The 18,961-nt window shown below is 38.7% G+C and overlaps 1 protein-coding gene across 4 annotated transcripts in view; it reads right to left on the bottom strand.

Annotated features, from left to right (window-relative positions):
* FMN1 (formin 1) overlaps positions 1–18,961 on the bottom strand; it is a 423,173-nt gene that overhangs the window by 130,073 nt on the left and 274,139 nt on the right. For all 4 annotated transcript variants that reach the window (XM_074394141.1, XM_074394140.1, XM_074394139.1 and 1 more), the window contains 5 exons: positions 14,350–14,411; positions 12,417–12,505; positions 5,831–5,960; positions 4,163–4,309; positions 3,012–3,071 (listed from right to left, as the gene is read on the bottom strand). In XM_074394141.1, the coding sequence (XP_074250242.1) occupies positions 3,012–3,071; positions 4,163–4,309; positions 5,831–5,960; positions 12,417–12,505; positions 14,350–14,411 (488 nt within the window). The remainder of the gene's footprint in view (positions 1–3,011; positions 3,072–4,162; positions 4,310–5,830; positions 5,961–12,416; positions 12,506–14,349; positions 14,412–18,961) is intronic.

The following is an 18,961-nucleotide window of genomic DNA, read 5'->3' on the forward strand; positions in this document are numbered from 1 at the left end:
AGTTCATGGTCTATTGTGTTGTAGACATTTTTCCAGTATGTGATTTTGAATTTGGTTTGAAGTCATTTTTGAGATACTAATGTGTTTTTAAATTTTAATTAGGAATTAAAGTTTTTTAGTTTTATACATTGAAAGTTATCATTCTAATCTTTTATGGTTTCTGCCTAGTTTGAACAGTTTGAAAGAACTTTGCTACTTCAAAATCAGAAAACTATTTACCTATACTTTTGTCATGTCTTTTATGATTTTACTTTCATTTATTTCTACATTTAACTCTTTTGATCTTTAAAGATTTTCTCTGGTCTCTGGTACAAGGTCTAGGAGATAATTCAATTTCTTCCTCCTCCCAATTACTTGAAATTTTTCCATTATTACATACTTAACACATATTTATTTAGGTCCATTTCTGAGATTTCCTTTCTATGTTCTTAAGTTTTTTGATGTTATTCTATCATTCCACACTTATAATTATTACAGCTCTATAATACATTAGCATACATAAATGAATGATTCTGTCTTCATGTTTAAATCCTGTTCAAATTTTGTCCAATTATTTTTACATATAATATTTAAAATTATTTTGTCAATTTCCAAGATTGATTAGCATTCTAACTGATTCTTCCAACAGAACGTGATGCCACTCCTTATTGTGGTTAAAAATAATAATAAAAATAAAAAAATAAACCCCCCCACATAACATGATATCTACTCTCCTAAATTTTTAAGTGTACAGTATAATATTGTTAGCTATAAGCACATTGTTGTACAGATCTCTAGAACTTTTCCATGTTACATGACTGAAACTCCATATCCTCAATTCTCCATTTCTGCATTCCTCCATCACTCATTCTTCTTTCTGTTCCTTCAGTTTGACTACTTTAGATACTTATATAAGTGGAATCATGCAGTATTTGCCCTTCTATGACTGGTTTATTTTCACTTAGCATTATGTCTTCAAGGCTGATCCATGTTGCAGCATATGACAGTATTTCTTCTTTATGGCTGAATACATATATGCATTTTCTTTACCTGTTCATCTATTGACAGACATTTAGAGTGTTTCCAAATCTCAGCTATTGTGAACAATGTTTCAATGAATATGAGAGGAAAAATGTCTCTTTGAGATCCTGGTTTCAATTCTTTTGGATAAATACCCAGAAGTGAGATTATTTGATCATATAGTTCTATTTTTAATTTTTTGAGGAAACTCCCTACTGTTTTTCATAGCGGCTTCACCATTTTATATTCCCACCAATAGTGCTAACAGGTTCCAATTTTTCTACATCCTTGTCAACACTTGCTATTTTCTGTGTGGGAGGGTTTTGGTTTTGGTTTTTATTAACAGCCATCCTAATAGGCATGAGGGGATATCTTACAGTTGTTCTGATTTGCATTTCCCTGGATTAGTGATGTTGGTACCTATTGGCTATTTGTCTTATTTGGAGAAATGTCTATTCAAGCCCATTAGCCATTTTAAACAATAGATTTTTTTTTTAACTTTGTTTTTAAATTCTTATGACTTTCAGTGCAATTATGTAAATTTATTCACAAAGGTCTGTACTTTTCTAGTTAAGTCTGTAACACATATATTGGTAATGTTACTGGGAGATTTTTCCCAAAAGATCTTTAAATTTATTATTTCTAGAGAAGAACAATGAGAAAAAGTGAGGTTTTATAAAAAGGCTAGAGACAAAGATACTTTCAGTTAGGGAGAACATCAAAAGTAAAAAAAAAAAAGCACAGGGTGTGTTTGGAAAACATCAGGTCTTGAGTTGGATCACAGAGTATTTGTTGTGGGAAAGTAATAAAAATGAGGTTGTAAAAGATTGGAATTAAACTGGTAGAGTCCTAATTCACTTGAAAATGGGGAGCCACTTCTGTTTTTAGTAGAAAAGCAATATGATCAGAGCTGTGTCAAGAGGGTGTGGCGTGGCTTAGAGGTGTAGAACCTAGAGATAAAGAGCTGAGCTGGAAAGCAACTGAAATTCGCCATGTGAGCCATCTTAAAACCTGGGTAAGCTGGGGTCAGCAGGAAAACAAAGCAAAACAGGGAAGACATAAGAAACAACTCAGTGGAAAGACAGAGAGGAGCCAGGGGAGGACAAGGTTTCATGCCTGAATGACCAAAAACTATCAAAAACTACGATATTCTTAATAGAAATCGGGGAGAAGTTTGAGGAGGGAGGAGATGATGAGCCTAGCTAGCTAGACTGAGAATAGATAAGCCCGCCAGGAGAGCAGAAGAAAGTATTAAGAAGTTCATCAGAGCCTCACTTGTCTTCTGGATGAAATTGCAGGCCTATTGAAAACAAGGCCCTGGGATCGTTACTATTCTTTCCCCGATGCCTAGGAACAATTTTGCTTACAGGGACAGATAGGCAGAAGTCCTGACAACATTTACTTTGAGACTTTTACTATTCATATTGATCGCTATATTTCTCGACATCTTACAACAATACCTCTTTCTTCTCAAAATTGCAATTCCTTTTTCTCAATTTAACAAGAAGGAATAAAACAGAAAATTCTGCTCAGATGGATTCACACAAAAATGGTTACTTCTAATTGCAAATGCCCTTTAAGCAGAAAAGATGGATTTTTCAACTTCCACATCTTCAGCCTGTTCACAGATTCATTACTGATGAGTCTTACTTTCCTAAATTTTGCTCTGCATCATCAGAATACAGTTTCAACTACAACCACTTACTAAATGGATCTAGATTTCACAGAGAACCTCACTCTCTGGCCATAAAACACTAGGGCAACTAGGGTCTCTCTGAAGCTACCATACAGTCTATTGAGACTCAGAAGATTTATACCGCTGAATAATGCTTCTATACATAACTCAATTAAATTATCTTGGTTTCAGTGTGTTCTTCTGTAAACCAAGGAGCTGGAGAGCTCTCACATTCTGTGTTGGGCTTGCAATTCATCCATCTATCCACCGTCATGCAACTTATGAATGCCAACAATGACTAACAGTTGAAAGTTTTCCACATAATGCCATTTCTTACCTGATCATAGTAACGCAGGTAATACTTCACGACGTAGTCCACCAGATTAATCCCATTATCCTAGGTTTAAAAGAGAAATTTACATAAAAATCATTCCCACGAGACTGTCATGTTTCATGGTTGAGAGATGAAATCTCAGGTTGAGAAACTTATAATTTGCAAAAACTGGCTTTAATTCTCTTCCATGGTAGCAAGGTTTTCCTTCCTCGGCTTCATCCTATCCATTTACTATGCCAGCTACACAAAGAAATTACCTTGTACTATCCTTTGTGGGGAAAAACAAACATAATCCATAAAACTTCTGAAATAATGGCTAAAACAAACAAAAAACTGTCTCCTTGTATTTTCTGGCATAAAGCCAAGACAGGAGGGGGCAGGGAGAGCTAAAGGGAACCAGGGTCTAGAACAGAAAAGCACCCCTCCCTTCCCACCTTTCAAAAAATGTGTGTTCTTAATGGTGTGAAAAACAATCCAGGCCAGCTTAAAAGGAGCACCACACGACTTTATGACCCCGGGAGGCCAGGGGGGAGCAGGCCCTCCCACAAGGCAGCCTTTGTGTCCTGTTCACTGGGGTCTAATTCTAATTTGCCTGTGTGTTTCCCCTCCCTGCGCCCCTCTGCCCGCCATGGGATGCCTAGATATGGGCTGGTTGTTTCTAAAGGGGTAGCTCGGCAGGGGTGTGGAGCCAAGTGATCATCAGGCTCACAGAGTTTGACAGTAGACCCCAGCCCAATTGTTGTGGCAAAAGAATGATGGGTGATTCAACATTGCTCTGCCATTCAGGAATCAGTAAAGTACTAGTAGACAACACTAAACTCAAACAGCCTCCAGCCTTTACAGGACGCTGGTACTGTATGCTATCTGTTTTGTTCTCTCATTGAGCAGCAGTTCAATACCTAATTGTGTATGTCAGAGAACACATACGCATAATGGGAATTAGATCCCTGAAAATAAGGTCTAACATGAAAAAACAAAACAACCTCTTTATTCAAAAGTCAAAAGAAAGCAAGAAAAAAAAATGCATGATTTAATATAAATGATTGTTGTTGGGAGAGGACAGATATATGGAACAATGTGGAATACTTTTTTTAAAATTAAAGATAAAGAAAGAAAATAATGGCAGATCATAGAAACTTATGAAAAATAAATACCCGACTTTTGACATCCTTGAGTTTGGGCAGAATTTCTAAACTATATCCATCAGCTTGTCCCCGAGTCCTATTTCCTCCGTTCATATAATTTCCAAAAGCCAGAATGAGCGCTAAAATATCCTTCACACTCTTCATGTGCAGCAAGCCCTGTGATGGCAAACACCAATCATTATGGAGCTGAACTCCAAATGCACCCAGGTTCATTCAATAACAAATATTTACTGAGTACTCAATCGGCTGTCAGGCGGCTTGGTACCAAAAGGATTAACAGTTGGTGAAATAAAAAACACACTTGACTAAGCCATAAGTGTCTTTACAAACACATTAACAGCCATTATTTTCTACCCACTCAACAAATTAATTATAAACAGCGCATGTTTTAATACGTGAGGATTAATGATTAGTTCTAAATTTTCATTTGAGTCAGTTTAATTTTTAATACTTAAAGTAGACATTGTTAAAAAGGGAGTTGGCATAGTAAAGCTTAGCCTTGGATGACTTCTAGGTAGAAAAAGGGTTACCTTTATGAGGATATATTTCAGGCCTATTTATCTACATAGCCAATACAGTTAAATGCAGAGCAGACACAGAAAAAGTATGTTCTTCTTTATCCTCAGATACAATTTTCAGAGGTAAACTGTAATAATGCATTTTAAGGCCGTAGGCCATCTTTAAGAAATTTATTAAACTTACATTTATTAAGTCCTTGTATTTCCATTAACTTTTACAATTTCAAGCTGCTTAGGATTTTCTTTGGCTCCCTGTCTCATTCGTTTTTCCTTTTATCTATTTTTTACTTCAAGTACAAATTTTCCAATTTAAACATTTTTCTTATAGTCTTAGTTGACCTTCTGCCCCCATCCTTTATTTCAGGGTTAAAAAAAGAAAGAAAAATTAAGCTCCAGGCAGACTTCTTTATCTGCTCCTGCCTTTCAGGTATTATTAGTGAGTATATAATTATACTTTGGTAATATTTATTTTTTCTCCATTGAAACATTTCATATCTTAGAGAAAAAATAATCATGCCTCCAAATAAGGAACAAAGTACTACAGTATTTGTGGAGAAGAATAACGTGTCCTTAAGAGCATGGGTCAACTGTGAGAAAAAGCCAGGTGCTAGAATTTAACCTTATAATGAACACCAGTGTAGTAAAACGAACTAAAATTGATTTGCCAATGACTCATTGTCAGTCATTTCACTTGTCAAGTCTCTGGAATCCTTTTGCTTTCTCAGGTTGACAGATTTCAGATGATCAAATGCATGGATGTAAAGCAAAATCTCTTCTGCAATCCAAATTGTAAAATAGGAAACAGATCATGCTATTTAGATTGGTTCTTAGTGGCCAGTATGTACTTTGGAAGATATTCAGAATTTTTTAGAAGCAATCTGTGAAAGTGTCATTTTTTTTTCTTCCTCCCTCTTCTGTCTGCATCTCTCCTCTCCTCCCCTCCCCTCCCCTCCCCTCTCCTCTCCTCTCTCTCTCTCTCTCTCCCCCCTCCCCCCCTCTTCCCCCTTCCCCCCCAGGATAATCATCAAATTTTCACTTAGAAAAACATACAATCTGTGTCCAAAAAGGTTTCTATAATGGCACTACAGTGGTCTTTCCCACTTTCTCCTCTACTCTCAATCAGAATAAGGCTATCTTTTAAATTAGACAGCAAACATACCTTAGAAGCTCGCGTGATGATCTCTACCTTTCTGTGCAAGGAGGTGATACCCTCAGAAAAGATAGATCTGAAGATTATGCACTGGGCACGTTCAGCAAAATTAGGAATCTGGGCTAACTCATGTAAAAATCTGTAAAAAAGAAAATGAATCATCTAGCTTCACATACAGTCACAAGAAAAATAAAAAGACAGCTGAAAAAGATCCACTTTGAGAACATTCTTTATCTGACAATCTCAACAACTATAAAAGATGTCGGATCGGTAGACTCAAGGAATTCCAAGGGCATGGGTTCCATTGCTGACAACAGGGACACTTTTTAAAGGGGTTCTATCATGATGAATAAATGTACAGTGTATAAATTCCTTTGGGAACAGAAAGTTAATGCAAGTATACTGAACAAGTTATCTATCTCCTGCTACCCCAACAAGAGACTGAAGCCAAATGGAAAGCCCTAGTCTTTAACATATGAGAAAAATTATACAATAAACTCCCTCATAATGGAGCATTCTCTAAAGGTGTATTTATACAGGCTAAGCAAACTGAAGACTTGAGGCAAATGTCTACAGACAAGTGATTTAAAAAAATCTCTTACTGAAGTGATATTGCTACTATTTTTGCTCAGTGAGTTACATAATCACATATAATGATCACATTCTCCAGATATTTGTTTACTTTTTCACATTAACTTACACATATAGACATAGTTTACAGCTCGGTATTTAGAACAAACCAGGCACTCATTAAGTAGACTACCTAAAGTTTCCTTAAAAATATGGCAAGACAGATCTTAAAAGCTAAAGGTGAGTAGTGACCTACACACAGTAGCTTACTGTGTGAGCAGTTGGGCACTGGTTCCCTTTGCAAAACTGAGTTGGAAGAGCTACATATTCTCCAGGCCAACCACCAGAGGAAGGGGTATAAACGAAAGTGGGTGGAAACAGTTGGACATGAATTCAGAAAAGGAAAGAATCCACTAAGAGCCATTTATTTCATTCTGGAGTTGAGATGATGATTAACTGATATTTCTGTAAGTCTTGGTCAACTCATAATGTCATTACCATGAAATTTTTGCCATCTCTCACCATAAACGGTTTTACATAGGAACAAAGCTGGAGGCTACTTTTTTTATACCTGAAGATATTTTCTTGGCTTATATTCTCTGTGCCTTCTCTACTTTTAGGGATATTTGGGTTTTAATAACTTTTCTATCAACTGATTTCATATTTATTCCACAACTAGGTCATAATCCACAATCATTTTTTTGAGATGACACTTCATTAAAGCAAGGAATATCCATAAAAGAAAACAGTCTTGTTTTAAAGTTCAATAACCCATTACGAAAATTATATGATGTAGTATAAAAGCAGAAACTCATAGGAATATATAAATTACTTCTTTATGAATGTAATACTAAACAACTTATTCATTGATTGTGACTGAAATCAGGGGTATCAATTTTTACAAATACCTAAGAAAATAAGAAGCTCACAGGACTGGTAACATCTGATCTTGTAATGAGTCTTGGTAAGAAGTATTTATTCAGATGCTGAACTATTTTGAAAGAAGGACCTTGCATTTCTCCTCTTCCAAATGTGACCATAAGATGTTATTCAGGACGTCTCGTGTATACTTCCCACTTAAAATGAACACAGTGAGTAAAGCAGTTACAGATACCACATGAGAAAATATATAGATCAATGCCTCAGCTCAACTAAAAGGACTTAGATGAAAAGCAGAAAATGCTGGATGAATAGTTACTCATAAATAGTCTTAAAAGAGGAAGTGTAGGACCAATATGAGGAGAGAAGACCATAGTCTTTCAAATGTATCTTATGCAGTAAAGGGTAAGATCAAATTGCAAGGCTCTCTAGGATTAAAGGCCTCACGGGGGTTAGGGCTTGCACTGGAAAAAGTCTTAGAGCATCTTAATGTTCCAATGTCCTCTTTAACAGAATGGCCCAGAACCCACACACAGAGTTGCAGTGGGGAGAAAAGATCAGAATTTTATGTTATTTTTGGAAAGAACTGAAAATTACTACTAGAAGATCAGTAACTAAGAATGTCAGTCGCCTTCAGGAATGTATAAGGCATGTACAATATGTCAGGGACCATGCTAGGGCCTGGGAACAGAGCTTAACTTATAATCCCTTCTTGATAATCTGAGAAGTAATTCAACGATTACTGTGGAGTGTGAATAAGTGCTATCAGTGATGGACTGGATCCAGAAGAGGAGCTAGGAAACTAAATGCAGGACACTGAAGTGTCATGGGGGAACAATATCAGCTAGGGTCCCCAGAGCCCTGTGATGCTCATGCATAACATGTGAGAAACTGCCAAGAGAGCCATGATAGGCTGAATGGGTATCTGTGGGGGAAGTGAGTAGAAGGCGATGCTGAAATAGTGTTCTGTATTCTAAAATGCAGGGTTTCAACTTCTGAATGAATGAATGAAGGTTTGAAACAGTAAAGTGACAGTTTCTGCTTTTTGTTTTAGAAAATCTCCATGGCAGCAGCTCAGTTGATTGGATGGGATAGGAAATTTGAGGCTGGGAGACCTCTTGGACCACAGCTGTAGTCTTCCAAGAGGAAAGGTAAGAGGGCCTTGCAGTGTGAATGGTGAGGGGCAAATGGATGAAGAAGCTACTAAGGCAGCAAGACCCTGAGTAATCTAACTCTAAGAGATGTTGTGAAGAGTCCAACTTTGGATGACTTTGGAGTTTTGGCTTGGATGCTTGGTATAAAGTGAAAATACAAAATAATAAACAAATTTGGAAAAAAATTAGGGTTTTATGACCCTTGCCATTCAAAAATAGCCATGCAAAGAGCACTACAGCTCCTCTCTTATTTATCTGCTAAGGTACCAGAAGCATAGGTTACTTTGAAGGCTGTGAAGCAAGCATCTGATAAATATCTTCTCTTCCCCTGCCCTGCTCCATTACTGTTTTATCCTCTACCCTCAAGAGCAAAAACAGTAACTCTCTCAAATATTCCCAAGCATAGGATCTTAGACACCGGGCCTTAGTACTTACGAATCTTTATGGATTGAGTTCCTTTTGGACTAGTCTAACTTTACACTCTAGGTTCATTAATAAAGGAAAAAAAAAAAAAGAAGACTAAATATTCCCAAAAGAGGCCACAAATGCAGGATCCTTTCCTTCTTTCTCCAATACAGGCTAATGTTTCCAGGAGGGACTGTAACTTCAGCTTCTAATATATAAAAGAAGTTCTATGTCTCACATTGTTTGGGTGACACATCCACAGCAGGAACTCAGCTGATAGGTGGAATGATGCAATGTGGCCCACTGTTTTTATGGGACTGACATTTGATTTATTATCCCTAAATTTCTGAATGGTATTACTTAAGGTGTATGTGCACACAGGCAATACACAGCATAACCGAATGTTGTAACCTACATTCTTTGATGGAGGAGTACACTAACAGAGCCTACTGTGTGGGGGTCCCAAAGCAGCTATGGACCCTCATGAAACATCACAAAAGGCTGTGTATAGTGTTCTCACTCTAGGCCATAAGGAGTGTGAACCAGGCCAGATCAAACCCAGTAGAGCCTCACCTCACAACCATTACCAGGCAGCATAAGAAAAGAGTCAAGAGTCATCCCTAGAGGGAGTGGTTCTCAGACAGCCTGGTCCCAAGCAGATGACACCTCTGTGGGGAATGGCTTTCTAAATCTGGCACTGGGGTGTAAGAGAGTTGATGAGGTGAGTGATGAGACCAGTCTCTCCATGCTCTGATTTATAGGACTGGGCACCACAGGACTCTTAGGAAACTGCAATGTTAAAACTATAAATGATTCGTATTTTCCAGTATGTAAAAGATGCTTATAGTTGACTCACTTGGAGTTAACGGCAAATAACTTGGAGTTAATGGCAAAATAATGGTTTGATTTACTGCCAGAGAATCAGAGTGGCATAAATCAAACAAATGCTGGTTTGTGCAGGAGATTGGTAGCAAAGGTGAACTGTGCACCCAGGTCTGAAGGCCCCCACCTATCTGTGCCTCACCCTCCTGCAACTGAGCCCAAGCAAGTCACCTCACCAGCACAACATGATAGTCCTTTTTGCTAGCTCTGCATGTTCATGAAGCCATTACAATGACCATTTATAAACATTAAAATGCTTTTCTATCTAAATCATCAGTAGAGACAAAAAGAGTAAGTTATGTGTTAATTACCTGCTACCATTATCTAAGTCCTGGCAATTAGAACAATAATTAGGACAGTTACAGAAACCCATGATCTCTCCATGCCTATTCATTTCACCATATCAGCCATTCTCATAGATTAGAGCAAGGGCTGCTTGGTGGTTAAGGGGTTGGCAAATTGCAGCTCACAGGCCAAAACCAGGCCAGCACTTGTTTTTGTATGGCCCGTGAACGAAGAATGATGTTTACACTTTTAAATTGCTGAAAAAACAATCAATAGAAGGCTAACATTTTATGACATGTAAAAAATGATATGAAATTCAAATTTCAGTGTTCATAAGTAAAATTTCATTGGGACACAGCCATACCCATTTGTTTATCTATTGCTTGTGGTTGCTTTTGCACTGCAATGGCTGACTTGAATATCTGTAACATCCCGTAAGTCACAAAGCCTAAAATACTTATTATCTAGTCCTTTACAGGAAAGGTTTGCCAACTCCAGGCTTAGAGGAGAATATTACTGTGCAACTTGGTATAACCAGCACTACCCTATTGCTTGATGTGCTGGCTGTGCTCAAATACATCCCCATGGCCTTGTCCCTGTTGAAATATCCCATTATTAGTCACTTTACTTTCAGTCATTAGCACCTTAGGAGGGACTAATTTGTTTTATTAGGAAACATGACTTGGAAATAAACCATAGATCAGTTGAGGGTAGGGACTGGTAAGGAAGGTGTCTCAAGTCAGTGGAACAAGACAGCAGGGGAACCTCATTTGACTTGATTCACAATATCCCTAGGCTTTAGAAACCAATTTGAGGGGGGAATCTTGAACCACGCTCCATGTGAGAGCAAATCATCCAAGGTTCCCAAAACCATCATGTAGGTTTGTCAGTAACTGAGTACACCCAGAATTCTCTTCCTGACTCCCATCCCCAGTCATTTAGAGATGTTTTCTTAAGTCTAAATGTCCAGGCATCCATGGGGACTTAGGTATTCTATAGCAGCTGTGCCCAACCTTTTTAGCACAAGGGATGGGTTTCAAGGAAGACAATTTTCCCACAGACCAGGGGTTGGGGTTGGGGGATGGGATGGTTTCGAGATGACCAAGCTCATTACATTCATTGTGTACTTTGTTTCTATTATTACATTGTAATATATAATGAAAAAAGTATACAACTCAACATAATGTAGAATTAGTGGGAGCCCTGAGCTTGTTTTTCTGAAACTAGATGGTCCTATCTAGTAGTGATGAGAGACACTGACAGATCATCATTAGATTCTCATGAGCACACAACCTGGATCCACCTCCTGTGCAGTTCACAGTAGGGTTTGTGCTCCTATGAGAATCGGATGCTGCTGCTGATCTGACAGGAGGCGGAGCTCAGGTGGTAATGCTGGCTTGCTTGTCGGTCACTGCTCACTAACCACCTGCTGTGTGGCTTGGTTCCTAACAGGCCATGGACTGGTACTAGTCTGTGGCCCAGGGGTTGGGGACCCCTGTTCTAGAGGATCCAAAGGACAAGGCATGGAAGCCCCAGTGCAAGCCAGAGAAACTTGGATGCTTCTACGGCTGACTTGTAACCCTGATCTGATCACTGCATTTCTGCTTCGTTTGCTACACTTGCCTCATCTCTAGGTTGAGAGGGTCGGCCTGAATTGGACAAAAAAAAATTCAAGGTAGCAACAAACAAAAGCAGCCCCTGTGTCCTCTGAACCCATTTTACATTCTCACAGAGTCTTAGGCCCTGGAAAGCCAGGCCAGGGGCGTGGGGCTGCAGAGCCCCAGGAGCTTATGTGTCGCTTCAAGACCCCAAGAGTCACTCAGTTACACCTCGGAGTGCTGGGTTTTCAAAGCCTATGGAACGGCATCGCAAATGACAGAGCAACCAGCTAGAGACAGTGCGTGGAGAGAAGAACAAGCATGTGCAGAGTGAGGGTGAGAAAAAGCCACATGTAACTTGGGCAGAGCAGGTAGAGAAGTTTGAGGAAAAGCTGGCACATTCAGGCTGCATTTACTGGATATGACCTTTAGGAAAATAAATTTGAATTCTGTGACTCTGATATCATCTTTTCAACTACATCAGCAGAACCTGAAATAGAACAATGCCTCTTCCTTCCTCAGTTACCCTTTTGGTAAAAATGTTTAGTCTAGGAGGATTTAACAAGTTGCTAGAACAAGAAACGGGAGTCTCGTAGGGTGGGGGAAGTGGGTGAGACACGCTGTAGCCAGCAGCACAAATCTCACTGCTGCTCTTCCCGGCAGCAGGGTCATCCTGCTGCCTGCAATAGGTCACAGGAATGATGGTGCTGTGATTTAGCTCACTGCTAAAAATTTAGATTTTGTTATTCTGAGCTGGGAGACAAGAAGACAGAAATTGCAGTTCTTTTTTTGGCCAAACAGAAAAGTGTTAAGTATCCTTACTGCTCAGGTTTATCCAGCAGCTTCAGTTCTTCTTCTTTGGATGTCTCATAATACTTTCTTATTTTAACCAGCTCATCCTCTTGGGCTCTCTGTACCAAAATAGAAAACAAAACAAAATAAATGGGCAGTGAGACGCTTGTAATGGGAGTGGGTCTCAAAGTGTGATTCCTAGACCAGCAGCATCAACATCACCCGTCACTTGTTAGAAATGAAAATTACTGGCCCACCCTACACACAAGAACTGGGGTGGGGATACAACCCCACCGGGTGATTTTGATGCATGCTCAAGTTTAAGAGTCAATGCAAATGTTCCTAACAAGTGCATGCAGCTGGACACAGAAGTACAGCTATTTGAGTTCTACCTTTGAATCCCGTCTCTTCCCCCATAAGGAGGCTGGGGACAAATTGTTCTTAGAATTTGCTTCCTTACCCCTAGAACAGCCCTAAATTATATGGGCTTGCAGCTCTTTTATTTGTAGTCACCATCATCCCTTTTTTCAAATTTCATAAGCGCTCATTGTCTGTACCACTTATATTGCCATTTAGTTACTTCCTCAATTTATCCACCTATTGCAGTTGCATGCAGCTTATCTCTACTGTGAGCTAACAAGCGGCAACCATGTGCACAGTCCTGAGCTCATGGTAACAACGGAAAGCATCTGGAAGGTAGTGCCTTTGACAAAGTCCTTTAACATGAACCACTGCAGCCTCATTTTACAGATTATTCCACTGAGGCTTCTACTAAGTAACTGTTAAAGAGCTTCAGACTTGGAACTCTTTCTGCCACTATACCATGCTGACCTCCGAGTATTCAAGTGCATAATTGGCTCTCAATGGCCTGTTATTTGTGTACTCTGTGGTTTATTAATGAAAGCTTTACTAAGGGAAATGTGAGAGGTTCCCACCCACTTGTATTAAGCAGCCCTGATACATAGAAAAGATGTGAAATGAGCAAGGAATTGGGTGATGCCACCAGGCCTAGAATATTAGACTTTGGAAATTTTCTGTAAGAGACTTAAGGTCCCAGGGGACAAAATATTGAAATGAATCATCTTTTGAACTGAGTGACCACAGCATACTATAGAGCCCTAGACAGCTTCCTGGGAAATACTATTACTTAAGAGAATGTGGTTCAATCTATGTTTTTGTATCCTAACAGTCAGTGAAGCAAAACAATTAACAATCATGGGAATTCTGACTCTGCTGTGTTATCTTCTCAAGACAGCCTGATAATTCTGGTTACGTCCACTTAAAACCCAAATCAAAAGACCTTGTATGTGTATAGTCCTGTTAACTTTCAAAATACATTGCTACTGCTACATATATTAAATGCTCATTTGATTAAAAAAAATCAGATAGAGCCTGCTATAATCCCCACTGGACTGATGATCAAACGAGATTAGGGAGTTTAAGTAACTGGCCCAAAGTCACTTAGCAGGCAATGGTAGACACAGCTGGACCTCAAACCTAAGAGTGTCTCACTATAAATCCAAAACACATACCCGCCATTCTAGACACCTTTCCACATTCAGTATCATCAGCTCATTTGGACTAAGAGTAATCATCCAAGCTGGTATCAGCAGTCCCATTCCTCAGAAGGAGATCCTGGTACACACTGTCATTTCAGTAGGCAGCTTACCTTCATTCACTCTGCCAGCAAGTGACTGGACTGGGTCTCAGGGCACATAAGTGGTGTCCACCTGAGATGCCCTACCTTGCAAGTGTGCAATGAGATCCACCAGTCTAGATACCACAGTGGGAGTTGGGAACATAGTGCTTCTCACATCCACTCCCATTCAAGCTTGTGTTTCTACGCCTTCATCTCTTCTAGGCCATGTCAAAACCCTTACTACCAAAGAACATGAATGGCACAGTCATTCTCAGGTGGAAGATAAATATGGAAATGCCAGCTCTGTAAGTCTTTGACACTCACGTTTTCATATAAGGCTGCCAGGGTCTCCAGATCAACCACAGAGTCATCCACATTGAAAATGGCTGCCGAGCACCCAAAAAGAAAAGAAGATAAGGGATTTGATTAGGTTCCCTGCACCAATGTTTACTCCACATCCAGCTCCCAAGCAATTAATAAAGTATTGCACTTTCTTACACAAGTTTTGCCTCTCAGCTTGTTTTTGCTCCCCTTCCTTTCACACCCTGGGTCTCAAGTGAAAGAAACCAAAATGGTTCCTATGGTTGGCCTGAGCCTTGGCTCTGACTTGTTTAATTCCTCAGGCTCTGTGTCCTTTCTGCAGGTTAATTTGGACTCCACAGGAGGAGTGTTTGTGCTTTAAAACTAAATCAGTTTGTAGGTTTGAAGTGCAATTTTAAATCTTTCTTCCCGGATGGTAATTGAGGAGATTTAGTACCTAATGCACCAGAACTGACTCTTGCCCATTACCAGAAAAAAGGAGAGAAAAAGACAGTGTTGGCAAATTAAATGAATTCAGGCATGTGATTTCAGGCACTTTTCCACGGCCACTGCAAACATCTTGTTTGGATTAAAAAGACAAGAAAAAGCAATAACTGCATCAATAGCAAATTAAGATTATGGAAACCTCCCATGAGCCAGTCTTGAGGTAGATTCTCATTCCCATGGTTTTATTAGGAATCTACTTGTTCTGTATTATTTAAGATGAAGCAATTTAGCTGTTAACTAATATGCTTATGATTTCATCTAGAGAGGTACCTTCCCATATATACTGGGATGCAAAAATTGAGATTTTAAATCCTTAAAGGATTTGGCTATCCAAGTGTTTGAAATAAGCAGGTCCACATCTTTAAATAATTATTCAAAACTAATAAGGTTTGTTCCCTCAACCCTACCTCCCTTCCCTGACTTTACATTGTGAAATTAACCAGCACGCTAGTAAATTTTCTCCATGGCAGGCTAATTAATTTTATTAAACCAACCAGTGATACTTAGAATGCCTTAAAATTTTGCTCGTCAACCATTATTCTGTTCATTTCCATTACACCATGGTTTTTGAGAAGGTGGGGATCAAGGTAAGGGGCAGGTTGTTTTTCAGGCGTTTTGCTTCTTTCGTGGTTTAGAATCACATGAACTCTTTCATACAATTTTAACAAAGCTAATTAACTGAGCTAAGATCATGGACCCTCACAGAACACCAAGAAATGTACTTAAAATTACTTCACAGTCCACCTTCTTAAATTTGGGAGTTATTCAGCAAGCTATTCCTAGATACGCGGAACAGAGAGAAAAGAGGTGGTTAATATGCTATAGACAAAGTAAGTTACCTCAGATTCCACCAAGACAAAGGAACATCACACTTCCATAAAGACCCATCTAAAACCACCAAAGAAAAATGTAGTTTGAGGACAGAAAGAAAGAATTTGCCCTCTCAAAACTGTTATTTTGTGTGTTGAGATAATATCAATTGACTAGTTTGTCAGACAGAACATGCATTTTTAAATGTCTAGCGTTTTGAAAATCAAAATAGCCAGAAACAGTGTCTATTTTATGTAAATCTCAGTATTCTCTTATAAAAATCAGCCAGCATGAACATAGAAGAAAAGGTCAAATTCTAAACAGTAATCTACCAAACATGTTTACATGTTAACTAATCACACATCTTGAGTAACTATACATGTAACTACAAGCTTAGATATAATCAAATAATCTTAATGAGAAAGAGAATGACCTGTGAATTTCTTTTCCTCGTAAGTAAATATTCAGTTTTTAAAAGTTAATCAGTCTGGGGCCCAGGAACACAGTTCCTCAGGTTATATTATCAGCCATGCCCCTCCCACTGTGTTTAGTAGCAGAAAAATAACACCCAGAGAGGCTGGGACTGAGTTCTGAAGACATGGATTCACATTCAGAATAAATATTTATTGAATGTGCACAGAATGCTCCAGAAACTTCTAAAATACTGTGGATTTTTAAGTTGGAAGTGCAAAATACTTAATCTCATGAAATTTATATTCTAGATTGGACAGAAAATAAACAAGTAAATACATAATTTCAGATAATTTACTAAGAAGAAAGTAAAATAAAAATGTACAACATTGGACAGAAGGATCCCTGTCACTTCTTTGGGAGGTGACATATAAGTGAAGACCTGAAGAGGTCAGTTTTGTAACTATGTTGGAGAGTAATGTCCCAGTGAGAGGCAACTGCAAAGACAAGTTTCTTTTTCTGAAGGAACACATTCAAGGTGGCTATAATGGACAGGGCAAAATTTCCTCACTGTGTGATCCTAATGTGTTAAATTTTCTGAGCTTCAGCATATCTATAAAATAGATCTAATACCACTTACTGAAAATGTTAAATGACGTAAGGTGTATGCTTAGCATAGCGTGTCGAACGTGGCATGAGCCCAAAATGGTATGTATGAGCTATTTCTATCATGATTTCAAATATATACATTGTAAATGTGTTTTAATGCTTGTTAATGCCTTATCCCCTTTAGCACCTGGAAAGAATTAGAGAAAACTACAACTACTGAGTGATTTGTGCTGTAAATCCAACTTTCCAGAATTCTTAGGTGTTTCAGATAACAGTTACTATGAAACACTTCCAGTCCTTTAAAACCTCACTCAAGGGCCAACTTCAGAAAGCATTATTAGTAGGAAAGGTCTATGACATAACTCCAATTACAAAAAATAATGGATCAAGTGTCAAAATGTCAGGTACCTCCAAGTCTGTATTATCATATTTTTATCTCTAATTTCAATCTTTCTCATCAATCTATCTTTCATTGTACCAAGGTTATTTTTTAAAAATGGATTTCGAAATTTTACTGTGATGCTTAAAATACCTCCAATATCTTCCTTTAAATACTAAGTGAGGTCTAAACTCTGTAGCCTGGTTTTTAAGCTCATTCCCTGCCTGGCCTCAATTACACTTCCAAAGTCATCATCTACCATGTTCTCCATGCACCTTGGGTTCCAGTCACACTGTGTCATTCCCCATTCCTGAACACACCATGGCTTTCTCCTTTTCTTCATCTCCCCAAGGTACTGAGGTCAAAGCCCTTTAAGGACATCCCTTGACCTGCAGATCATTAAGTTCTCAATCTCTTCCCCTGCCATGGTACCTCTCTCATATTTTACATAAGGTGAAGATGGTATATTTTATGAATCTATATTATGGTATGTTACATAACAGTTTCCTTCCCCACTGGATTGTGAGAGGCTTGCAGTCAACAGCTGGTTTCTTATGCATCTTGATAACTGTCTCCCAGCATAGTACCAGGGGTGCAACAGGTATAACATAAATGTTTGTGGATGTGGTTATACTATAGGACTCCTGAAGAGTGAGTCCTGCTGATGGGAGGAAAAATTTCTTGACAAAGAAAACAAAGGGTCTTACAAAGAAACCAGAGAGCCTCCGAAGAGGGATAGTCTTATATAATGGGGCATGTATCTGAATTATGGTTGTTTGCTTCTTCCCAATTTTACCCTGTCCAAAAATCAAGGTTTGGCTAGCAGTTATATAATTGTGCCCCCAACTCATACACTCGGTACAGATCACACTGCTTGCCTGAATATATTCTTTTTTTTTTTTTTTTTTTTTTTTTTTTTTTTTTTTTATGAGAGGGAGTTTCGCTCTTGTTACCCAGGCTGGAGTGCAATGGTGCGATCTCGGCTCACCGCAACCTCCGCCTCCTGGGTTCAGGCAATTCTCCTGCCTCAGCCTCCTGAGTAGCTGGGATTACAGGCACGCACCACCATGCCCAGCTAATTTTTTGTATGTTTGGTAGAGACGGGGTTTCACCATGTTGACCAGGATGGTCTCGATCTCTTGACCTCGTGATCCACCCGCCTCGGCCTCCCAAAGTGCTGGGATTACAGGCTTGAGCCACCGCGCCCGGCGCCTGAATATATTCTAACAAAAATAATTAACTTCAACAAATGAATGTTCTGATTATTAGGGAATAAATAAGGAAAATATCTTTCCCTATTCAAAAAAGTTTTAAACAGCTGTATCCCCTTAGGAAAAAAAGGTTATGAGTAAAAGTTCAACTGCTATATCGCTTCAGGCAGACACCTAAAACACTCATCTATTAATCATCAATAATTAAGCTAAATTAATCCATGCAATGACAATTTGCAAATATGCAGTAAGTGCCAGTGAACATATACTGGAAAAATGTAAGACATTCCAGCTAGAAGAAGCAGAACAGTCTCATGAAATGTTTAGGAAATGGCAGGTAGCTCAATTTTGGTTTGAAGAGAGAATTAAAGGGACCGGAAAGGTGCATTCCAAACATAGTTTGGGGTAGGACCTTGTTGAATTTTGAATGCCATGATGAACCTGTAATACACTTATTATACAGGAGGGAGTTGTTGAGCAGTTATGAGTAGAGGAGTAAATTGGACAAAGTTAGGTCACACACAAAGTCAAAATTTGAAAAGACTAGTTTAGAATTTATTGTAGTGGGCAAGAGGTAGCAAAAACCTGAATAGTGTGGAGAGAAAGGATAGGGTAGAAAGGAAAGACACTATAGAGCATTATTACAGTGATATTGCTAACTGGCTTTAGAGACTGAGGAAAGTAGAGTCTAAAACCTACTTTTCTCTAA

This window comes from Saimiri boliviensis, chromosome 2 (assembly GCF_048565385.1).
Source record: "Saimiri boliviensis isolate mSaiBol1 chromosome 2, mSaiBol1.pri, whole genome shotgun sequence".
NCBI classification, from domain to species: Eukaryota; Metazoa; Chordata; class Mammalia; order Primates; family Cebidae; genus Saimiri; species Saimiri boliviensis.